The 20,703-nt window shown below is 35.4% G+C and overlaps 1 protein-coding gene across 12 annotated transcripts in view; it reads left to right on the forward strand.

The window, feature by feature from the left end:
- Positions 1–19,795, forward strand: part of MAP2 (microtubule associated protein 2) — a 291,564-nt gene extending 271,769 nt beyond the window's left edge. For 6 of the 12 annotated variants that reach the window (XM_054700035.1, XM_054700038.1, XM_037523950.2 and 3 more), the window contains 5 exons: positions 371–711; positions 10,399–10,491; positions 12,327–12,408; positions 15,564–15,676; positions 15,883–19,791. In XM_054700035.1, the coding sequence (XP_054556010.1) occupies positions 371–711; positions 10,399–10,491; positions 12,327–12,408; positions 15,564–15,676; positions 15,883–16,098 (845 nt within the window). In that variant the 3' untranslated portion in view covers positions 16,099–19,791. Of the gene's footprint in view, positions 1–370; positions 712–10,398; positions 10,492–12,326; positions 12,409–15,563; positions 15,677–15,882 lie in introns of all 12 variants that reach the window. The other 6 variants (XM_037523959.2, XM_037523960.2, XM_037523955.2 and 3 more) reach the window with 5 other exon arrangements.
- The last annotated feature ends 908 nt before the right edge of the window (positions 19,796–20,703 follow it).

Genomic DNA, 20,703 nt, shown 5'->3' on the forward strand with positions numbered 1-20,703 from the left:
GATAGTTTCATAAACTGATGATAAATAAAATTAAAAAAGAACAACAAAAACTTAAGGCCAACCCTTATGCATTAATGGTGACACAAGTAGAAAATATGTTTTGACACATTCCTAATGAGGATTATGAATAAATAATCAGGAACACCCAAGTCTTGTCCTTGCATTTATAGCAATGGATGTTCAAAAGAGTGTCACCAGGTAGTGAGCCTAAAAAAGGAGACTCACTTTTTGAATGTTGTTGTAATATATAACAACATTCTAAACACTTTAGAAATTTAATGCATTACAATTTCTAACAACCTGTGGGAAGAGGGATGCCTTGAGGAGAACTTTCTGATGCTGTGGTTTGGTTTTGATTTTGTCAATCTAGGGTCAGAGCCAATTCGCAGAGCAGGAAAAAGTGGGACTTCAACTCCCACTACCCCTGGATCAACCGCCATCACTCCTGGCACCCCACCAAGCTATTCTTCACGCACACCGGGCACTCCTGGAACCCCTAGCTATCCCAGGACCCCACACACACCAGGAACCCCCAAATCTGCCATCTTGGTACCTAGTGAGAAGAAAGTCGCTATCATACGTACTCCTCCAAAATCCCCCGCTACTCCCAAGCAGCTTCGACTTATTAACCAACCACTGCCAGACCTGAAGAATGTCAAATCCAAAATAGGATCCACAGACAACATCAAATACCAGCCTAAAGGGGGGCAGGTAAGAATCATATGAATGTTTATTTGCTGCCACAAGCAATTCTCATTAATTTTCATGTTGGCTTCCTCATATTATAAGCTAAAAATTCCTACACTAAAAGGGAGTTAGAAGTGTTAACATTATTGGTTATGATTCATTGGTAAGAGTTTGAATCTATGTGAGAAAGCTAGCTTATAAAATATAGTGAAAATCACATGACTTATCCATTCCTTCTGGTTTTGGTAGATAAAATATGGTTTTACCATATAGGAGAATCTTTTCATTTATTGCCTAAGAGATCTTTTCTGAATGTATCTCTGTTGCCTTGTGGACAATCTTATTTAAAAGATTAAAGTTATATGTCTGAAGAGTATTTGAATATTCTGCTTTAGATTCTGATAGTGAGTTCCTTTGACTTTCACAATTCTACTTTTCTCTCTTTCCTTCCTCTCCATGTAATACCTATGGCATCATCAATGAATTGCCCATGTTGACTACAAAATCAGAGTATGGTTCACCAATTGTCTTCTCTGATTGCTATTATCTAAACATTGCAAAGGGCAGATACTCATATTTATAAAAAATAGTTCTAAATGAATGATCTAATGAATAAAATTGTTGTATTAAGCTTCTATTTCATCGTAATTGTATTGAATAGAGTTAGGAGTAAAGTTCTACCTATTGACTCTTAAGTTCAGCTCTAGAGCAAATGAAATATTCACACCTTTTTTTAACCAAGGAGCTTGAGTTTACCACAACCTTAATCTTGCTTATACATGGTATGTTTGAACAAAGCAATTAATCTTGGAGAGGACTGTATAAATATTTAATATTTCCCCTGTGATATTGAGCTAGACTTGGGATAGTTCAACTCTTCTTATCAATAAAGAGATAAAGCACCCATCCTGACAGAAAGAAGAAAGAGCAATAATATCCATTGTGAATGAACATATGATGGCCATCAATATCTAAAGAAAGCTTTTCTTTTAACCTCAATATTCTCATTTGTCACTCTTTCCTACCTCATATTTTCCACAACTGATTTCTGGTGTTCCTTCTTCATGAAGGGAAAATATATTTTCAGGCAGGTTTGGAAAGGAAGATTTTGTTACAGTGTGCATCTATCAAGAACTCCTACTCACTATTGAAACAAGAATTCAGTGGCGCGCCTTCTCTTAGAAACAAACTTCTGTTTCATTATGATTCTGTTCAAGAAAGACCAAAGAGTTAAGAAAAATCAACCAAAGGAGGGGAGGAGGGACTAAATGTCCTTTCAGGAACAATGAATATTCTATAATAATATAGTGACAGAATGATACTGTTTCATGGGGGAAAAAGTTATTAAAATATGAGCTTAGAAATCATTTTTAGTGGCCTCCCCTGGTGGCGCATGTGGTTGAGCACAGCACTGTGACCCTGCCCACAGCCTCTGCAGTGCGGGTTCGATCCCTGCCAGCCGGCAAGGGTTCCGCATGGCATGGCAGACCTCTCCTATCTTGCCCACTGCTCCCCCCAGCAGTATATTTCGTCAGTCTACCTGTTCTGTTCCCTGCTCTGTCTCTGGTGAATCCTCTCACCCTCCCACAGATCTGGGCTGTACCCCGGTTCTTGTATAAATAAAAAAGAAATCTTAAAAAAAAAGAAATAATTTTTAAGCCAAAAACCCCCAAATTCTTTTTTTTTTTTTTTTTTAATTTTATTTTTATATTCCCCCATACAATTGCAAACGCCCCATTCTGACCCCAATCCTTCCCCTCCCGCCCCCCACCCCCCAAAAAGTGTCTCTGGTTCATAGTTTTTTGTTGATTTTGATTTTCACTTTCTTATATTCATTTTCCTGGTCCCTTATTTAAGTTTTCTAGATTCCTGCTATGAGTGAGACCATCCGGTATTTTTCTTTTTCTTTTTGGCTTATTTCGCTGAGCATGATCCCTTCCAGTGCCATCCATGTTGCTGCAAATTGCATGTGTTTATCTTTTTTGAATGCTGAGAAATATTCCATGGTATATATGTACCACATCTTCTTGATCCAGTCATCTATTTTTGGGCATTTGGGCTGTTTCCAAAGCTTAGCTATTGTAAACAGTGCTGCTATAAACATAGGAGTGCAGGTGCTCTTTGGAATTGATGTTTCTGTGTCCTTTGGGTAAATACCAAGGAGTGGAATTGCTGGATCATATGGAAGCTCTATGTTTAGTAGGTCCAGAAATCTCCACACAGCTCTCCATAGTGGTTGGACCAGTTTGCACTCCCACCAACAGTGCACAAGAGTTCCTTTTTCTCCACATCCTCGCCAACATTTGTTGTTGCTAGAAAAACCCCCAAATTCTAACTAAGCTTGTGATTCCAAAAATCTCATACTATTCTTGTACACATCAAGATTTTGTGCATTCAAGAAGAGAAAATATTTGGGGCCTTTTGAAAATATCCCAATATATTTTTATTTTGATGAATACATATATAAAATATATAGATAAATAACAAAGTCTGTTGAATCAAATCAATTTAGTACCAATTTGAAATTTTATCATTTTAGTTTTTGTAAATTAAAGTTCTTGTTCATGAAAATGGGAATAAATTTATAGATATCACTTTAGTTCAATTCATCTGACTTTATTGTCACAAAATTTAGAGTGATTAGAGTGTATGTAAATAATTTAATTTTAAAAGCATGATTTTTGTTTTTTCCAAGTATATACAATCACTAAAAATTGGGAGGGAAAATGTTTAATAAAAGATTTATGTGTGTTGGGAATTCAGCAGCTCTTCTAATAGGGAGGTTTTATTATTACTTCTAAAAATATAGTGATTACTATTTGTATTTGAGATTACTTTTGTTTTTACAAATATCTGCATGTCCTGATATTCTCCTGGAATATGTTTCTTCCTGGAATCACAGGGAATATACATTATTTCAAAGATATTATATAGAAAGAAAGAACATTTAATTAAAAGTTAAAAAATTATTGATATCATCTGACAAAGACATTTTACAATATATGATTTTCTTTATTTAAAGGATTCTTCAAGGTAGAGAGGAAATAAGTGTGCTTTTAGCCTCTGACTTGCTGGAATCACTAAGTGTAAACCAACCTGAAAAATATGAAGATATTTATGCTCTCTTTCTGCTTCCATATCATATCTGGTTATAAATATATAGATATCTAGTTTTCAATGATTAATATATGAGGCAATACATCATATTGACATAAAGACGTATTCTTCTGAGCTGGATTCTAAGCTGCTGAAGAGTTTATGGTAATTCCTTTAAGTAAAGACATATGGTACAAAAATTACAGAAAGAACAAAAGTAGTCTCAAAATCACAGTGTCTGTCATTTGAATAAAATCTCTTCTTCCATAAGGCAAGTGTTAACCTGTTATAAAATTATCCATCTCAACTTTACAGGACTTGGAAAAATGCGCAAGGGTAGTTATGAAATGATTTTTGTTAAAGAAGTAGAATATATTTCTTCACCAAAATAAGAAAAAGATGGAAGAGATTTGTCCTCTATTTTGTGATAGTGCCAATGAATCTTAATTAGAGGGAGAAATGGATTGAGAAATTGAGATGCCCTGCAATTGATCTGTCTTCGTAGGAAAAATATATTGCTTGGTATTTTAACACCATCCTGGTAATAGCCTCCTTATAGTGTTTGATCTTCTCAAATACAAGAAATGCAGAGGGCTTCCTTCTCTGTACATGTTCAACTGGAGACTTTATCTGGAGTTTTAGAATTTCCGTGTTAATTACCAAGAAAGTTTTTTTTTTTTTTTTTTTTTAGTGATAAAACATCGTAGAATTTAGAGACCTCGTTATCTGACTAAGAACCCACAAGTAGGCATTGTTCAGGAAAATGAAAGCACAGCATTGTGGTTCCTAATTGTAAATTAATTATCCTAGTGTATGTGAATAGACAATGGTCAACCCAGAATTGTTGAGGCAGACTAGTATACAGTGATATGTTCTACAGGAGCCACGTTTTATAGTAGAGCTAGGTGGTCTTAAGTACTGAGGAAAACATGGCCTCAAGTTCTTGTTCATGAAAATGGGAATAAATTTATAGATATCACTTTAGTTCAATTCATCTGACTTTACTGTCACAAAATTTAGAGTGATTAGAGTGTATGTAAATAATTTAATTTTAAAAGCATGATTTTTGTTTTTTCCAAGTATATACAATCACTAAAAATTGGGAGGGAAAATGTTTAATAAAAGATTTATGTGTGTTGGGAATTCAGCAGCTCTTCTAATAGGGAGGTTTTATTATTTGTCCCCAATTTGAACATTTATTGTACTTCCTTATGTATAAGTTTTGTGCTCTTGCTATTATAGTTATTATCTCATCTGCTAGAGTTGAATTTTCCGTTGGCAAAGAAGCTCAGCCCAGTGGCTCAGTTCAGTGAGGCAAATCAGTGCCTAATGGAATAGATCAGCTAGCTGAAGATAAGAGGAGCTTTACAGAAAGCAGTAAACTTAATCTTTTCAGCTAAAACCTAAATTCATTCTCCTGGAAAGAACATTTGCAATCCTGAATTCTCTGTAGATAGTAAATTTGGTTAATTTAACTCAAGGCATAAGTAAAACTATCTTATTTAGTTATTCATTTGAAACTTCTTAACATAGTTAGCATTTCAATCTGTACTAAATCTAAACTGTTGAATACATAATATTATTTTTTTGTAACACAGCAACTTTATTTAAACAAAAGTAGAAAAAGAAAATTTCCCTAAATGCATGGCATTAAAAAAATGTAGGCAACAGCTTAAATATTACTGTTTTTATATTTTCTAACTATGAATCAGGTTTTTTATACTTGCTTTGATTTATAGAGACTACTCCTACGGAATGGCACAAAATAGGCACTCAATATAAATACTCCTACATGTTTCAACAGGATTTTTGTTTTTTAGCCTCAGCCTTATGAATATCAGTATATAAAGCATAGTTGTACTCTTGTGAGAGTTGGTTTCACAAACATTGTTTTTATTACATCTTGTTGGATAGAGTGGTAGGTAGCTCATCATCTCTGCAAGACCCGTCTATGGATTTGATTGATTTCTTTGTCAGTTATGCACTTACACTTCATTCATGAAACAGGGAATCACATTCAGGTCAGCTGATCCGATCACCTTAAAATTCAAATTTGAAACTTCTCAACTTTTATAGTATTTGTATGAAATAGATCGATTCAGTTAATTTATTTTGTTAATATACTATTGAAAGATTGAGATCATTAATTTTAGAAAATTATGTTGCATCTTCTCCTATTTTTGTATTCTTTTTAGGCAAATTATTTTTTAAATAATATTAAAAATCCAGGTTTTCAAATACAGTATAGATAACTCATTTTTCAGATTTCTATGAATATCAAAGGTCAATAATGAAATATTCTAAACTGTAAGAAAGAAAATATCAAAATCAACAAACAACTATGAGCCAGAGACACTCTATGGGAGGTGGGGGGCAGGGAAAGGAGGGGTTGGGGTCAAAATAAGGGGGTTGTAATTATATGGGGAATATAAAAATAAAATTTAAATAAAAAAAAGAAAAAAAATATTCTAAAACCAACCTTGGCATCTTAAAATAACATGGTAGCTGTCTCTATTCCTTGGTAATACCAAGGAATAGGAACAAAAATAGGGAAGAGGGAACAAAATACGTAAATGTGGAGAGGAATATTGCTTATATTTTTTCTTTTTTTCCTTTTTTTTTTTAAGATTTATTTATTTATTTATACAAGCCCTAGGTTACAGTCAGGAGTGGGGAGGGTGAGAGAATTCACCAGAGCCAGAAATAGAACAGTCAGAGTGACAAAATACATTGCTAAGGGGAGCAGTGGGTGGCGGGAGAGGTCTGCGTGCCATGTGGGACCCTCGCTGGCAGCCGGGGATCGAACTGGCGCTGCAGAGGCTGTGGGCAGCTTTGCAGCCCAGGCTCAACTGCTGCGCCACCAGGGGAGGCCCTACTGCTTATATTTTCTTATAAAATTTTAGGCATTATTCTGATACTTCTTTTAGGCCTTTTTCATGCTAACTTAAATTAGTTGCTTTCAATTTATTTTACTTTTTTGCTTCCAAATTTATATTCAAAGAAAAATGAAATTAATTCTGGAGGCAACTAAAAAAATGTCAGTGAGGCAGGATTTTTTTTTTTTACTCATTATATAATAGTGCGGACCGTGAAGGTCTACTCACTGGTATTAACATCTGGCAAATTTATAAAAACATACACTTTATAAGCTAAAGAAAATGATTCAAACTTATTTATATTTTCCTCATTTGTATATTCTTTCATCAAACACTAAGACTCTGCTGGATACTGTAAGACAAGACAGGGATGAGAAATAATAAGTCATGGTCTTTATAATCTTAGCATAAAGGAGGATTTTTTTCTTGTCCTCCCCTAGTGTTTTACTTAATTTTAAGTTCTTTCCAAACCATTTCTTTCCATCGCCTTAGGGCTATAAATAAGTACTAAACAAGAGGAGTAAAAAATACTTCCATGAACTTTAAAATACTGTCAATCAAACCAGCATGAAGAAAAACTGTTCACTGAAATATATTTCATTATATTGACAGTATTTTTTCTATCAAAGTCATCATCTCAAAATGAAAGCACCTTGACATCAGAGATCCTATCTTTATACAATTGAACTTTCATACTATAATTCAAGTATCTTTTGCAAGGTAATGAACAGTCCTAGAGGTTGATTTCATAAATATTAATTATAACAACTAGGAAACTGATATTTTGGGGGGGTTACAAATTTGAGTACTTAGGGTCTCTTTTTGTTTGCTATTCATATACAAGCCAAGCAAGGATATGAGAACAACTTGCAATAAGGACATTGCAGAAAGATAGAAACATCAAGTAAGCTTGGATTTGAACTTGACACTGTCAAAGTGTCCTTCAAGTATGCAATGTAAAAGCCTTACCAAAATGTAAAGAATTAAGAGGATTACAAAGTTCTCAAAAATGAGAATTATTGAGGATGCTGTTTGCCTGGCTAAAAAAAATTTTTTGATGCATTTAATAGAAAATAGGAAGCTTAGGAAAATTTTGACTGAGGCAGAGTTTTAGCATCCATCCAGGATGGATAATAATCCATTTCACATCCACTGGGAAGGGTGCAGAAGAAAACATCATCATGCTTTTTCAAATCACCACTATTTGTATTCATAGTGCAAGTAAAAATTTTAGTTAAAGAAATTAGCAAAGATTAAAATGTGTTTTTGTGGTAACCTTGGATAATAATTATTCAACTATCTTTCCTCAATTTCTTGAATATCTAAATTTTTGCTTATTTGTCAAGCTTGTTATATTTTTTTCTATGCAGTCTCTAATATGTTAATTTTCCATTGGAAAACATTTTCAGGAAAACAAAGTTCAATGAAAATTCCTTTCCAAAGAAAGTAATTATGTTTGCAACCATTTGTAGAATACAGAGAGTTAAAACTGAACTCTTTTAGAAGAAAGTAAAGCCTTATCCTTCAACTGGACATCTGCTTTTCTGTTTTATGGAATGGTTTTTGAGGACTGCTGGATTTGTGGAAATAACTCTAAGGTGTCAATTAGTTGTAAATGGCCCTAGGGCTCTTGCTGTGAAGTATTTTGTAACTTTGCTAAGATAACATGAGTCTCACAGACTAGCTGCAGGCACTCAAGCTAAATCCTAAATTTTAGTGAGTATCAGTAGCCACTGCCCAAAGTTGTTTTCTTTCTGTCAAAGCAAGATGTTTCTGTCAAACCATCCAGCAAGATGATAAATGTCACACTTTGCCTCATTTTGGACAAAAGTATTAACTGTAAAGCTATTGCAAATATGGAAATATGCAAATAACATGCCATTCATGCATGTCAAATATCTACTTCACATTATACATTGGGAAGAGATAGGTTAAGAGTCAGCTAATAGCTTCACTAAGAAATCTAGGTCTGTATAAAAAGTCTGGTAAAAATTAACAGAAGTCAACCTTTCAGTTATAGCAAGATCTAAATTGTCTCTGAATACTGTTGGCAATGTGTGCAACCCCTTTGAGTTTGAAACATTTGTTTCAGAGATCATAACAATAGTCAAATATTTGATTGAATGTTAGTGTCAAACAAATTTGTGCAACTGAGTGTGGAATTTCTGTTTCTACAAAAAATGAATCAGATTTAACATTTGGCTTTTGATCACTTAGTAATGAGTCATTTGATTGGTACTGTAGTGATCTCTAGATTAAAATTTGTAAATCAAATATGAATCCTTTTATGTTCCCAAAGATTAGAAAAATGAATTATGTTTCATTGTTGAAGTAATTAGATCCTTGCGGAGAATAATTAAGAGTATTATTAGTAGTAATAATACATCAAAGTCATTGACATTCTACAAATAATTTACCTGTGAGGTTTGAACTGTAATGGCTTTTATTGACTTAACATTGTGTGCATCTGAAGTTTCTGTGACACCCTTAGAATACAAGCACACTATTGTTAGATGTAGACTTTGTGATTGTCTCCCTTTCTTTAAATTGGAATGCTTATTAGGTCTTAAAGAGTCTCGCAATCATCAAGTCTTCTGAATTCAGATTTTTGACAAGAGGCCCATTCCCTTGGGCTGCCCATGAGAACTGTCAGTGATATTTCCCTAAGGAACAACCTATCTTGCTTATGTTAGGCAGTCTTGAAAATTTAAGCTTTGCCTACTTAAAAATAGGATCCAAGTTCCTCTTGAATTTTTTACTCTGTTTTGAAAATACCGAGAGATGTGATGCCATTCTGTAAGTCTACATAGCTAGTTTTAATAAAGAGAATAAACTGTCCTCTAAAACACTGAAAACATAATTTCTCTTCTGCTCTTGGGGAGGTGGGAAGAGTAGAAGTCATACTCAAAGTAAAATAAAACAGACAAATGATAACAAAAATAAATATTTCTTTCCATGCTTCCATTGCTTATCTATATTCCAAATCATGCAAAATCCAAAGATTTTGAAAGAAATCACTGGAGTTAATGCTTTGCACATTACCTTAACCAGAAGAACTTATTTCCAGAATTGAATTTCTGGTGACTTCAAAACTAAACTACACTTCCTGGAAATAGAAATACAGCAGCTAACCTAAGTCTGCTAGACCCAACCAATACCTGAACAACCTCTATATGACCTAATACAACAAGTCAGCTAAACAAGGAAGAAATGAGTGAGAACCCTCAACTATGGCACATGGAAACACACACACACACACACACACACACCCCAGATCAGTTGTGAGCCATACCTCTGAAATGAGGACCAGTGATACAATGGAGTTCTGTATATGATGTGGTTTATAACTAACTGTGATGGTTGATACTGTAGGGTAAGGGGCCAGAGCAATAGCATATCCTTCAGGATCCTGAACTAAACTTGAACCTTCCATAGAGTGGACCTAGTCCCAACACTGCACACAATATTGAAAGTCTCCTCTTCATGGATAATCAACTTTTATTTTTTGATCCCTCTAATTATTTCCAGGTTACACCTTTGTCCCTTGGGGGTGCACTGGGAAATGGACTCATATTTATATGATATACCTGCTCTTTACTTCCAGTGTTAGCTTTTTCTCTGAAATGATCATGTAGGTGGAAGGGAGTCTAGAGCCTCTTTGGCACTGCCCATTCTGGTTCCTTATAGTCATCATATTGAAAGAAAAATGTGCAGTGAAATTACCTCCAATTCCTTTTAGGTTAGAATTTTAAACAAGAAGACTGATTTTAGCAAGGTTCAGTCCAGATGTGGTTCCAAGGATAACATCAAACATTCTGCTGGGGGCGGAAATGTAAGTAGAAGCTACTAGAAAACAGTCCTGATTGTGTGGAGCCACCTGTCTCCTTTTCTGCCTCCCTGCCAATACTCTCCTTGCTGCTCCACATGGCCCCCTGGTCTGGGAGCCTATTGGCTTTGCATTTTCAGTGATGGGCTTCCCATCACCTGAAAGAGCTGCAAATCAATTTCTTGCTTTCAATTAAGGAAGAAAATCTTAATGGAATGCACCATGGTTTTCAGGAGGATGGCAAACCCACTTTACTTACCAACTTTGTCCACTGCCCTTTGACTTCAGGGTATTTTCTCTTTTCGTCTTAGTTGTGTGAAAATCATAGGGACACACACTTATTTAACTCCACTTAAATGACTCTTGGACCAAAGACTGGTATACTTGAAGTATCCAAAGTGCTTCACTATTTATGAGAGCTAGGATATCATTTGCAATAATACAAAACTGGTGAAGCATGGTTCATCTATAATTCAAAGTCAAAGGATTCAAGTCCCAGTGTGCACTTTTGTCTTGATGAGATTTTTCCTGTCTCTTTCATTGAATGGGAATAGTAACCTATGAGCGGAACAGTAATAAGAATCCGTGTTTCTCAAATTTAGTTGAGGGTAAGTGGAAAAAGATACACTCACATTCAAGTAAGCTTGTAAACATGGCTTTTCATAAAATATAAATCATAAAGCGTTGAACTAGGCTGACTCTCTATTCTGCAAATCCTTTCATTTAGATGTCAGGTTCTGGTCTTTTATGACTCAAATACTTTATAGGGTATCAAATGCAGAATCCTCACATGTATAATAACTTTTGGCTTCTTGCTCTTCAACTGGGAAAAGGTGGAGTCAAGCTGTGAAAGATGAGATAAGCAAGAGCATCACCTGATGCTCAAAGTAACTCCACTGAGCATGAAGATGTCACTGCTATGGGAAGTCCACAGCAGTGTTTACTGGGTTCCATCAGGGGTGCTGAGCAAAACCTCAGCGTCAGTATTTACACTGACCTGGTTGCCCTCATCCATGTAGCCCTGACTGTCAGGGTATTGGAGGGTGGGCCCAGTGAACTCTACTGCAGATACTGCTGGTCAAAACACCAAAGTGGAAAAGGATAAGATACTAAAGATCTTAAAGTAGTTAGTGGAGTTTCCAATCTCCAAAACAATAATCTTAAACATTCCTCCAGAAAACTTCAAATATGCAGATTCCTTGATCCTATTTCCATAGTGTTTCGGTAATCACCCTGCAAATAGACAATGGGCCACACCTGGAGAAACTCTGTTTCAAATATTGAGAGAGGAAATATTTTCAGTAAAGCACAGAGTAAAAAAGAGTTGCTGTCATTTTATAATTCAGTGTAAGTTCCACTTGGCAATATGACAATAATATTTTAGGAAAATGTGTTTAGAGCTTACTTCTTACACATTAAAGCAATGGTAGTATTCTTGTATCTATAGGCAATGTTTGGTCACTTACTTAGAAATCACTTTCAAGAATAATTCATCTCTTAACTTGGCTCTTTGCTTATGAAAAAGCTTAACACAATATGGCTTAATTTCTCTGTGGAAGCTTGCCTCATTAGTCTGCCCCTGGTGGTGTAATCTGTTTTCTACTAATAAAATCTTCTCTTCTAGGATTTTCTTTTGCTTGGGTCCTTCTTACCAGTCCAAATATGTTGGCGGGGAGGGGAAATATGGGAGATTATGTTTTCTTCTGTGTGTGTATGTGTGTGTACCTTAGTTTGAGTTTCTGAATGCTGGGAGTTTGAATTTGTGTCTAGATTTTATGTTTGAGCTTAGGGGTTTGTCCATGTCAGAGCTATTTTAAGCATATTTTATATGGCTTGCACAGGTACAGATTGTTACCAAGAAGATAGACTTAAGCCATGTGACATCCAAATGTGGCTCTCTGAAGAATATTCGCCACAGGCCAGGTAATGAAATCCTTTTTAATCGTTTGAGAAACATTAAATTGGTTTCAAGAAATTAACAATTGGCAGGATGTGTTAGAATCTTAATACACCATGTTTTATTAATGAATAATGAAATAGAAACTTCAGTTGGAAATTTCAAGGCATTGTCATTTGGACAGGTAAACTATTGCTATAAATAGGCTGTATATCATAGGACAAGTTAAAAATTAATATATATAAAATGAATATTTCTCTATACTCAACATATATCTAGCCTATAGAATATATGGCCTATAGAATAATTGGATCAGGTATTCATACATAATTATATGGACTGAAAATAGCATTTCCAAAGAATTTTCATGCAATTGTTTTCTATATTATGTGAAATAAGGTTTGTGTTTAAGCAAAACTGAAGAAGTCTATATATATGGTGAATTTCTCAGGTCTTTTAAGTAGGTCAATACATACTGTGAGTCCTAAGAAAAAAATGCAGTGACTCCCCAATTTATTTGACCATGGATCCTTCTTGTTTTTCTAGAATATCTCATAGGACTAGTATTCGAGAATTTATATTAATACCCACTGGGAATTTATATTCATACCCACTGGGAATTTTCCTCTCTTTAAAATGTAACTGTCCTATATTACGAATTTTGAGTACCATGTATTATGCATTTTTGGTAAGTTCCACCTCCATAATGGAAATAATGGGCAATTTTCAAATTTATGATATATTTATTTTTGTATCTATCATTGAGTGATAAAAGGACAAGAGGAAGCAATTAGTTTTAACAATCTAGTCTTGGCATCTTAATCAAACTGGGTAATAGGTTATCTCCACTAATAATTGTCTCAAATGTTATCAGATACAAGGCCTAAGAACAACAAAGTTAATAAGATTTCTGATTAGAAAGATTATCAAAGAATTTATTAGTTGACAAAGATAGGTGGACCAAATTTCAAAATGAACAAATGCCTTGGAATCATGTCTAGAAATCAAGTTTTACTTAGGTAAAGGATATTCATGAATCAAGTCAAGGAGTTTGAACCTGCATATATGGAATCTCCATGAATAGTTTCAGAACTGCTGCCCTGGAATTAGCTTCTCTGTCATTCATGAGATAGCAGAACATAGTCATGTACTGCTGCATATCTTTACTCTTCCAGTGTCCATAATCCAAGTCTATATTTAGTTGACTTTGTACTGCCGTGTCAGTTTGAGGTTGGTTGCCACACCGGTTCTTTTCCTTTAGAATAAAAAAGAAAACATTGGATTCTTTAATTCCAGATAATAAATAATTAGTCAAATACACAGGATCTGGATGCACAGAAAAATCCTACATATATAAGGAAATTTTCTTTATAAGATAATATAGATCATAAAAGAATCAAATGCCTAAATTCACAAAGTGTTAGCACAGTGTTTTTTGACAACAGCAAGCTTTTCACAGACTTACTTTGGAATGTGGAAAATCTAAGCAAAAAAATTAATGGAAGCAATTTAATACATGGAGGTAAAAATTGAAATATCTGGTTTTATTGACCTCACTTTAAGACAGATGAAACTTAATAACAATTATAGTCTCTCACAATTACCACTATGATGGGTACCAGTATTCTCCAGTACAAAAGGCACTGATCTCTAATTTTAAAAATTTTATAAAATTTTCTAGTAGGAACTCAGCTGAAATAGACTTCTTGAGCTTCCTATTCTGAACATATTTAAGTCAATATCATGTACTGACTCAAGATAATATATATTATTTTTCATCTCTCTTAAAATATGGTTCAATAAAAATTTAACAGTGTTGTATTGACACAACAATAATCAGAAATGAAAGCTTGAGAAGGCAGTTTCCATCAGAGGCTACCAAAAAGTACAAAAGTAAAACCCCAAGGGAATTAATCTCATCTAATTGAAAGTTCAATTTCCTCCAGCCACTAAGCAAAATATGTTTTATGAATCATGCTAATCCCTTCACAACCAATATGTGAGACCCACATAAAATATTAGAAAAATAACATTTTTTGAAAATGCAAATACTATGAGAAGGACAATGGCATACTTCTTGTAAGTATGAATTAAATAACACCATGCTTACCCTAAGCCTTCAGCAGAAGAATTAATATAATCTTAAATGTAATCTAATAATATCAAATGATTGCCGGGGGGGAGGGGAGCACTGGCCAGGTAGTTGGATATTAATATAAATGTCTAGGTACTACATGAATAAAACACCACAAGACTTAAGAGACCTTTGAAGTCTTGACAGAACCTTCTCTTTGATCTATAGAGATACATAAACATCAAGAATCCAAAATTTTTTAAATCATCCTGTGTTTCAATATAGTCCTTCAGAAATATATATATATTTTTTCCGAATCAGAATCCCAACAGAAATGCAGTCATTATAGAGGGTAACATTGCTTACCCCAGCCTTCCAGAAAAATACATGTAGTCAAAACCAAGTTACCAATGAAAGTGAAAGCAAATCTCTTTAGTGATTATGGGTAAAGGAACCTAATGCAGCTTCTTTTCAGGGGAAAGACATTAGCAGACACTCAGGGGTGCTCCCAGAGAGGGTAAAGGACAAGACTACTCTTTGTAGAAAGGACCCAGCGATATGGAGACCACGCTGAAGGGTGCCATCCAGTGCCTCATTTGTCAGCAGATCCACCAGTTTCAGACTAGTTCCCATTTAGGGAAATGGCATCATCATCCTGATATGTGCCCCACTTCTAAGCTTTTGGACAAGTGACCTGTTACCATGAAGAAAAATTAAAACTTCATTTCAATTTAATTTGTTCCCTTAGGAATAAGAGACTAAAATGTTCCAAACTTTAGAAGAGTTACAAGAGGATATTTTCAGCTTTTGTTGTACAGGTAGAGAAACTTCCTCTGATAGATTAGACATGGGTGAAGAAAAAAGATATTAATATGTAAAGCAAGTCATATAATGCTATTAAAAGGATGTTATTATCCTAGATGGTATAGAGAAAATGGTACTAGAAATTCTAAGAGATTCCTTTCACCTCCATAGTGGGAAGGATAGTAGAGTTAATTAACTTTGTAGTTTGCAGTGGTCTGTCTACTACAATCAACTTTGAGAAACAGTCACCACAAATAAAAAATTTAATTTGGCAAACCACTGAAAAGCTTTTCTCTTTCATAGGCGGTGGGCGTGTGAAAATTGAGAGTGTTAAACTGGATTTCAAAGAAAAAGCCCAAGCTAAAGTTGGTTCACTTGACAATGCTCATCACGTGCCTGGAGGTGGTAATGTCAAGGTAAGGAGCAAGGTCATGCTAATCTTTAAACCCTCTGATATGCTCTTCCTCAAACTGTATCTCAGATTGAAGACTTGAATGTACAGAAGTAGGGATGGCAGAGCTGAATAGAAGTGACATTAATTATCTGCTCTGGGATAGAGAGAAAGAGCTCATGGTCAGATGAGATGCTTGAGTTAACAAGGACTGATGATTGTGTTGAACAGATTGACAGCCAAAAGTTGAACTTCAGAGAGCACGCTAAGGCACGTGTGGATCATGGGGCTGAGATCATCACACAGTCTCCGGGCAGATCCAGCGTGGCATCCCCCCGACGACTCAGCAATGTCTCCTCTTCGGGAAGCATCAACCTACTCGAATCCCCTCAGCTTGCCACCTTGGCCGAGGATGTCACTGCTGCACTCGCTAAGCAGGGCTTGTGAATATTTCTCATTTAGCATTGATGTAATAATATTTAGGCATGAGCTCTTGGCAGGAGTGGGCTCTGAGCAGGTGTTCTATTCATTCTTTACAAACCATAAAATAAATAATCTCATTCCCAAACTGTAGTAATTGTTACAATTTTATAAAAAAAAAAAACAACAAACAAACGATTAGTATTTGCAGAAACTGACTTGATTTCCATTTGCAACAAGAAGACACTGGCTTTACATGAGTGCAATTGGACAATTATTTTTGTTCTGCTCTGTTTTGCATGGAATATTATTATTTTAAAAATTGCATTTTTACCTTTCATGTGCCTGAAGGCTATCCACTACATTCTGAAAGGCCTTGTTAAAATCCAAGCTGCTTATTTCACTATTCTGTTGCTGGGTGAAAAGATAAAAACTGCCCATTGTAACTTATTACAGGTTAAATTAAATCAAGGAGTCTGGTTGCAGGATGGGAAGAGCATGTAAGAAATAAGTTTTTTTAAAAGTGTTATTTTATATAAATGGGAAGAAAGATTCAATTAAGTTATTAACATTTGGGACCTGGATAATTATAGCAGAGTATAAATCAATCCAATAAATTATTTAACTAATTAAAAATAGTTACGAAGCATTTGAGCTGTGGTTGAGGAAGTGGTGTACAAGTGCATCTCTTAGGAATGAAGCACTTTCATTAGGATGGACTCGTGTCTGATTAGAATGTCAGTTGATCAGCTAGATTTGTGTCCACACTACCAGTTTCATACCCCCTTTCCATCTGTTTGATACAGTATTATAGATATAAATATATATATATATTTCTCTGTGGCCATTTGTGATACTTCCTCATATACTTGAATATTATACTTCCTTATTCACAGTATCTGTGTCTCCTGCACCCTTTGGTGTTGCAATTTTAGGTATGTGAAAGTAGATGTTAGCAGGGTTCTTTCCCTATTAAAAAAAATACATTAAAAAAAAGACAAAAAGTTTTAGCATGAAGTTGCTTTCTGTAACAACTCAGCTGTAATCCTCTTTTAGTGCCAGGTACAAGTCTCTCCCGTGATGCTAGAAAAAATTATTTTTCTTTGCTTTCACCAACATGGAGTTTGTGGGGGTAGGTCCAGTTATACATAAAAGGGTTTACAGATTGTTGGTTTAAGATTATGGATTTATCTCATTTTCAATCACACAACAGTTCGGATTTCATTCCTGTAACCATTCATGAAACAGACTTTACAATTTCTTTCCCTTTTTTTTTTTTTTTTTTTCCATTTGCTAAAGTTGAAACTAAAGGTAGAAATTTGGGACATGTTATCCCTTTCTTTCAAATCCTATCTGATAGAAAATGTTCAGTTTGTTTACCCAAAATAAAGTTCCCTTAATCAGAAAGGAAAGATGCAACATTCTGAGAAGTTATAAAATACTGAGATACAGATATCTAATCAGTTTTTTCAGGACTCCAACATTATACTCTATGTAGTGGCTTATTATTATTAATCAGTAGGTAATACTGTTCTGACTTCATATACAGTCTAGAAATCACAAATCAATTAATTCCCCTCACGAGCCATTCATCTTAGACTTATGAATAAACAATGAAATAGTCAATGGCCTAAATAAGTTAAGTTACCAGGCTAGATGGATGCTTTCTAGCATTTTATCTGCTCTTTTTCTTGCTCAGGGCTGGTAGGTTGGATTTGAACAGCTAAAGGTAAATGCTCTGGAAGGTATTTGATCCCATTGAGCCACATCAATTCGTGAATATATATAGGAAATAATGACTGTGTACTGAGGCATAAGTACAGTGGCATCTAAGAATGAAGCCAAGGGATGCAAAGACTGAGACACGGGTGCTATTTTGTTAGCCTGGGATATTGCAGCCAATGTGACTTCTGCAAAAGAAACTCTAGGAGCAAATGCACACCATTCTTCTCAACTACGAGATTTTATATAGGCAAACATGTCTGAAACACCTTATAAATCAGTTATTTTATACAGCGATCTACAAATTAGGAACTGCTGAATAGGACTGTGAATATGTCTATTTTCTGCCTTATAAATGCTATAAGGTTTGATTTGACCAATCCAGGCATTTTTTCATCAGCTTCCCTGAAATGCATCAGAAAAATAGAAGAATAAAGAATAGCTGTGTGGTGTGGAGACTTAGGGTCTTTTCTTACAAGTTTGGTAGTGTTAGATAATGATTCAAGTTCTCTAGAAAGGAGTTAAGACTTGCTTACAACAGTTAACCTGTGAAACAATTTCGTTTTTCAACATGGTTTTGATTTTTTGTAAAGAAAAAGAAAACACATTTCACATATTAAAACTCAGTTTCTTACAAATACATGTCCAAGATAAAAATTATGAAGCACTTAGTTGTTAGAATTAGAATTAAAACAAATGTTTACTTCGCATCACAGTAAAATTATGAATGGATGCCCCTGTATTTTATGGAAATGTGATTCTGTATCAGAGAGAAACTAATCATTTATACCAGTCAAAGAGAGAAACACACAGGCTAAATGTCTTCTTATGGAGATAAGGGGTGGGACCCATCTTGCCTTCACTCTCAAGATTAACGACACAAATTAAGCTTTATGAACACCACTTTTGTGGGGACATCCATACGCTGATCTAGAAATTGAAACTTCATGGTTTCAATTTGTAGATCTATTAATGCCAGTTTCTCTATGGTGTTAGCCATTGAGAACCTGTTTAAGGATACATAAGTAATCCAGAGCTGTAAAGAGTTAAAAGGTCTACCTCTCCAGTGAACTCTCTCTGGGTCACCTGCAACCAGTAATTGGGTACCTTACAATGATGCAGGAAAGATCTCAGTTCATGATGAGTTTCAAAGACCTTGTTCATTGAGGAACTAACTCTCTCTGGATTCTCCTGCTGAGTTCCAGCAGGGAGATGGGCTGAAATCCCACCCGCAAGCAAGACACCTGTGTAGCATGGACTAGGTGAGGCTGAAGATGACTGAAGGTAGAAGTCTGTTAAATGGAAGGATGGACTGATGGTAGCTGACTCTCTCCACACACTCAGGTAGTAATACAGCAGGAAATGGAATCGTCAGCCCATTTTACAGCCATGTCATTATGATTAAAATAATTATCTCAATGCGGTTGATTCTGGCATAGCTGCAATTAATAGCTTTTCATTTCTCTTGCCATAAAAAGGAGGAAAATAAACTATTCATGGTCTAAGTAGGCAAAAAAAATAAAGATTTGTAACTTGGAAAGGCAAATTGTAGGTATTCCTTCTAAGGTTGAAATGCTGAGATGGGCATGAATGTTTGTTTTTTTACACCTGCACACCTGGGTATGTAGGTTGAGACCAAGTCCCTCTGTAGAAAAAAGTTTATCTTTAAACTCAGAAAATGTCAATCATGAAAATCTACTTCAACTTTAGCAAAAAGAAAAAAAATCAACAAAAAGTATACTCTGTATGCTGGGATTCCAAGGTTCCAACATGCCACTACAAATCTGTGGGGGGTTTCTTTCTTCTGATAATTCTAGAGCCTGTTACCATAGAAAGGCATTTCTTCAATGGCTGGTTGTAGTTAGTTCATGTTTTTCAATCAAAATTTGCAAATGTATTTGTTGCTGTATAGTGATTGTTTTGCAAAATAAAATTGCTTGTCACCTAACTGATAGTTTGATTATTTCTTCCCATGTATGTATACACATACACATATACATTTACGTACACCCATATATATTGTTCATTTCTACCAAAGAAGTATTATAAAGAAAAGGCTTTGAATATCTGCTGAATTCCTACTATGAATCAGATCCTATTGATATTGTATTGGCAGGATGCTATCTGTTGCAAAGACAGAAACTCAAATCAACCTGACCTAAATTTAAAGATGAATTTACTGACTCAGATAACCAGCAGTATCTGCTTCAGATATGGCTGGATCCAGGCACTCAGAAGCTATTATCAGGAATCCTTCCAAGTTTTAGTTGTGTTTCTTCTGTGCTGGCTTCATCTCAGACAAGTAGCCCTTTCATGACAGTCACTGATGACACCCTACTTTTCCTTGAGAGCAACTCCATGGCCCATTATGTACCAAGCCTGGAGCCTGCCCCATACACGCTTCAGGACAAGCAGAAGGCCTGGGGAGTGTTCCTGTCCGTGGAGTTCCCTAGGGCTGGCAGCCTGCTAAGAACCCTCCCTTTAATTACCACATTCCCCTGGGATCTAGAAATTCAAGTCCTCCTGCAGAAGAGCCAGGTAATTAAAGGAGGCCCCCAGGGCAGCAGCCACAAAAACCAGGGCACCAGATGCTGTGAAATTTCCCTCCAGGCAAGACTGGCATTCTGGAACATGGTCGAGGCTGAGAAGAAGAAAACACCAACCCTCTGAGGTCTCAGGGAATGATTGCAGCCAGCTCCAGATATTTCTTTTAATTAGAAACCTGCTCCTCAAGCCCCAATCAGGGTGACTGGCTAAAAGTCTGCCTTCACAGAAAGATGGAGCTCCTGAGGGTAGTAGCTATTCTCCATTGATTAGAGACCTGTGGGATTCATGAATGAAAGTTCCATTGACTATCACAGCCAGGTGATGAGGTATTTTCCTGGAAGTAGCCATTAAAATCTGGCACCA

Source organism: Talpa occidentalis, unplaced genomic scaffold (assembly GCF_014898055.3).
Source record: "Talpa occidentalis isolate TD23 unplaced genomic scaffold, MPIMG_talOcc4v2.1 talOcc4.3, whole genome shotgun sequence".
NCBI classification, from domain to species: domain Eukaryota; kingdom Metazoa; phylum Chordata; class Mammalia; order Eulipotyphla; family Talpidae; genus Talpa; species Talpa occidentalis.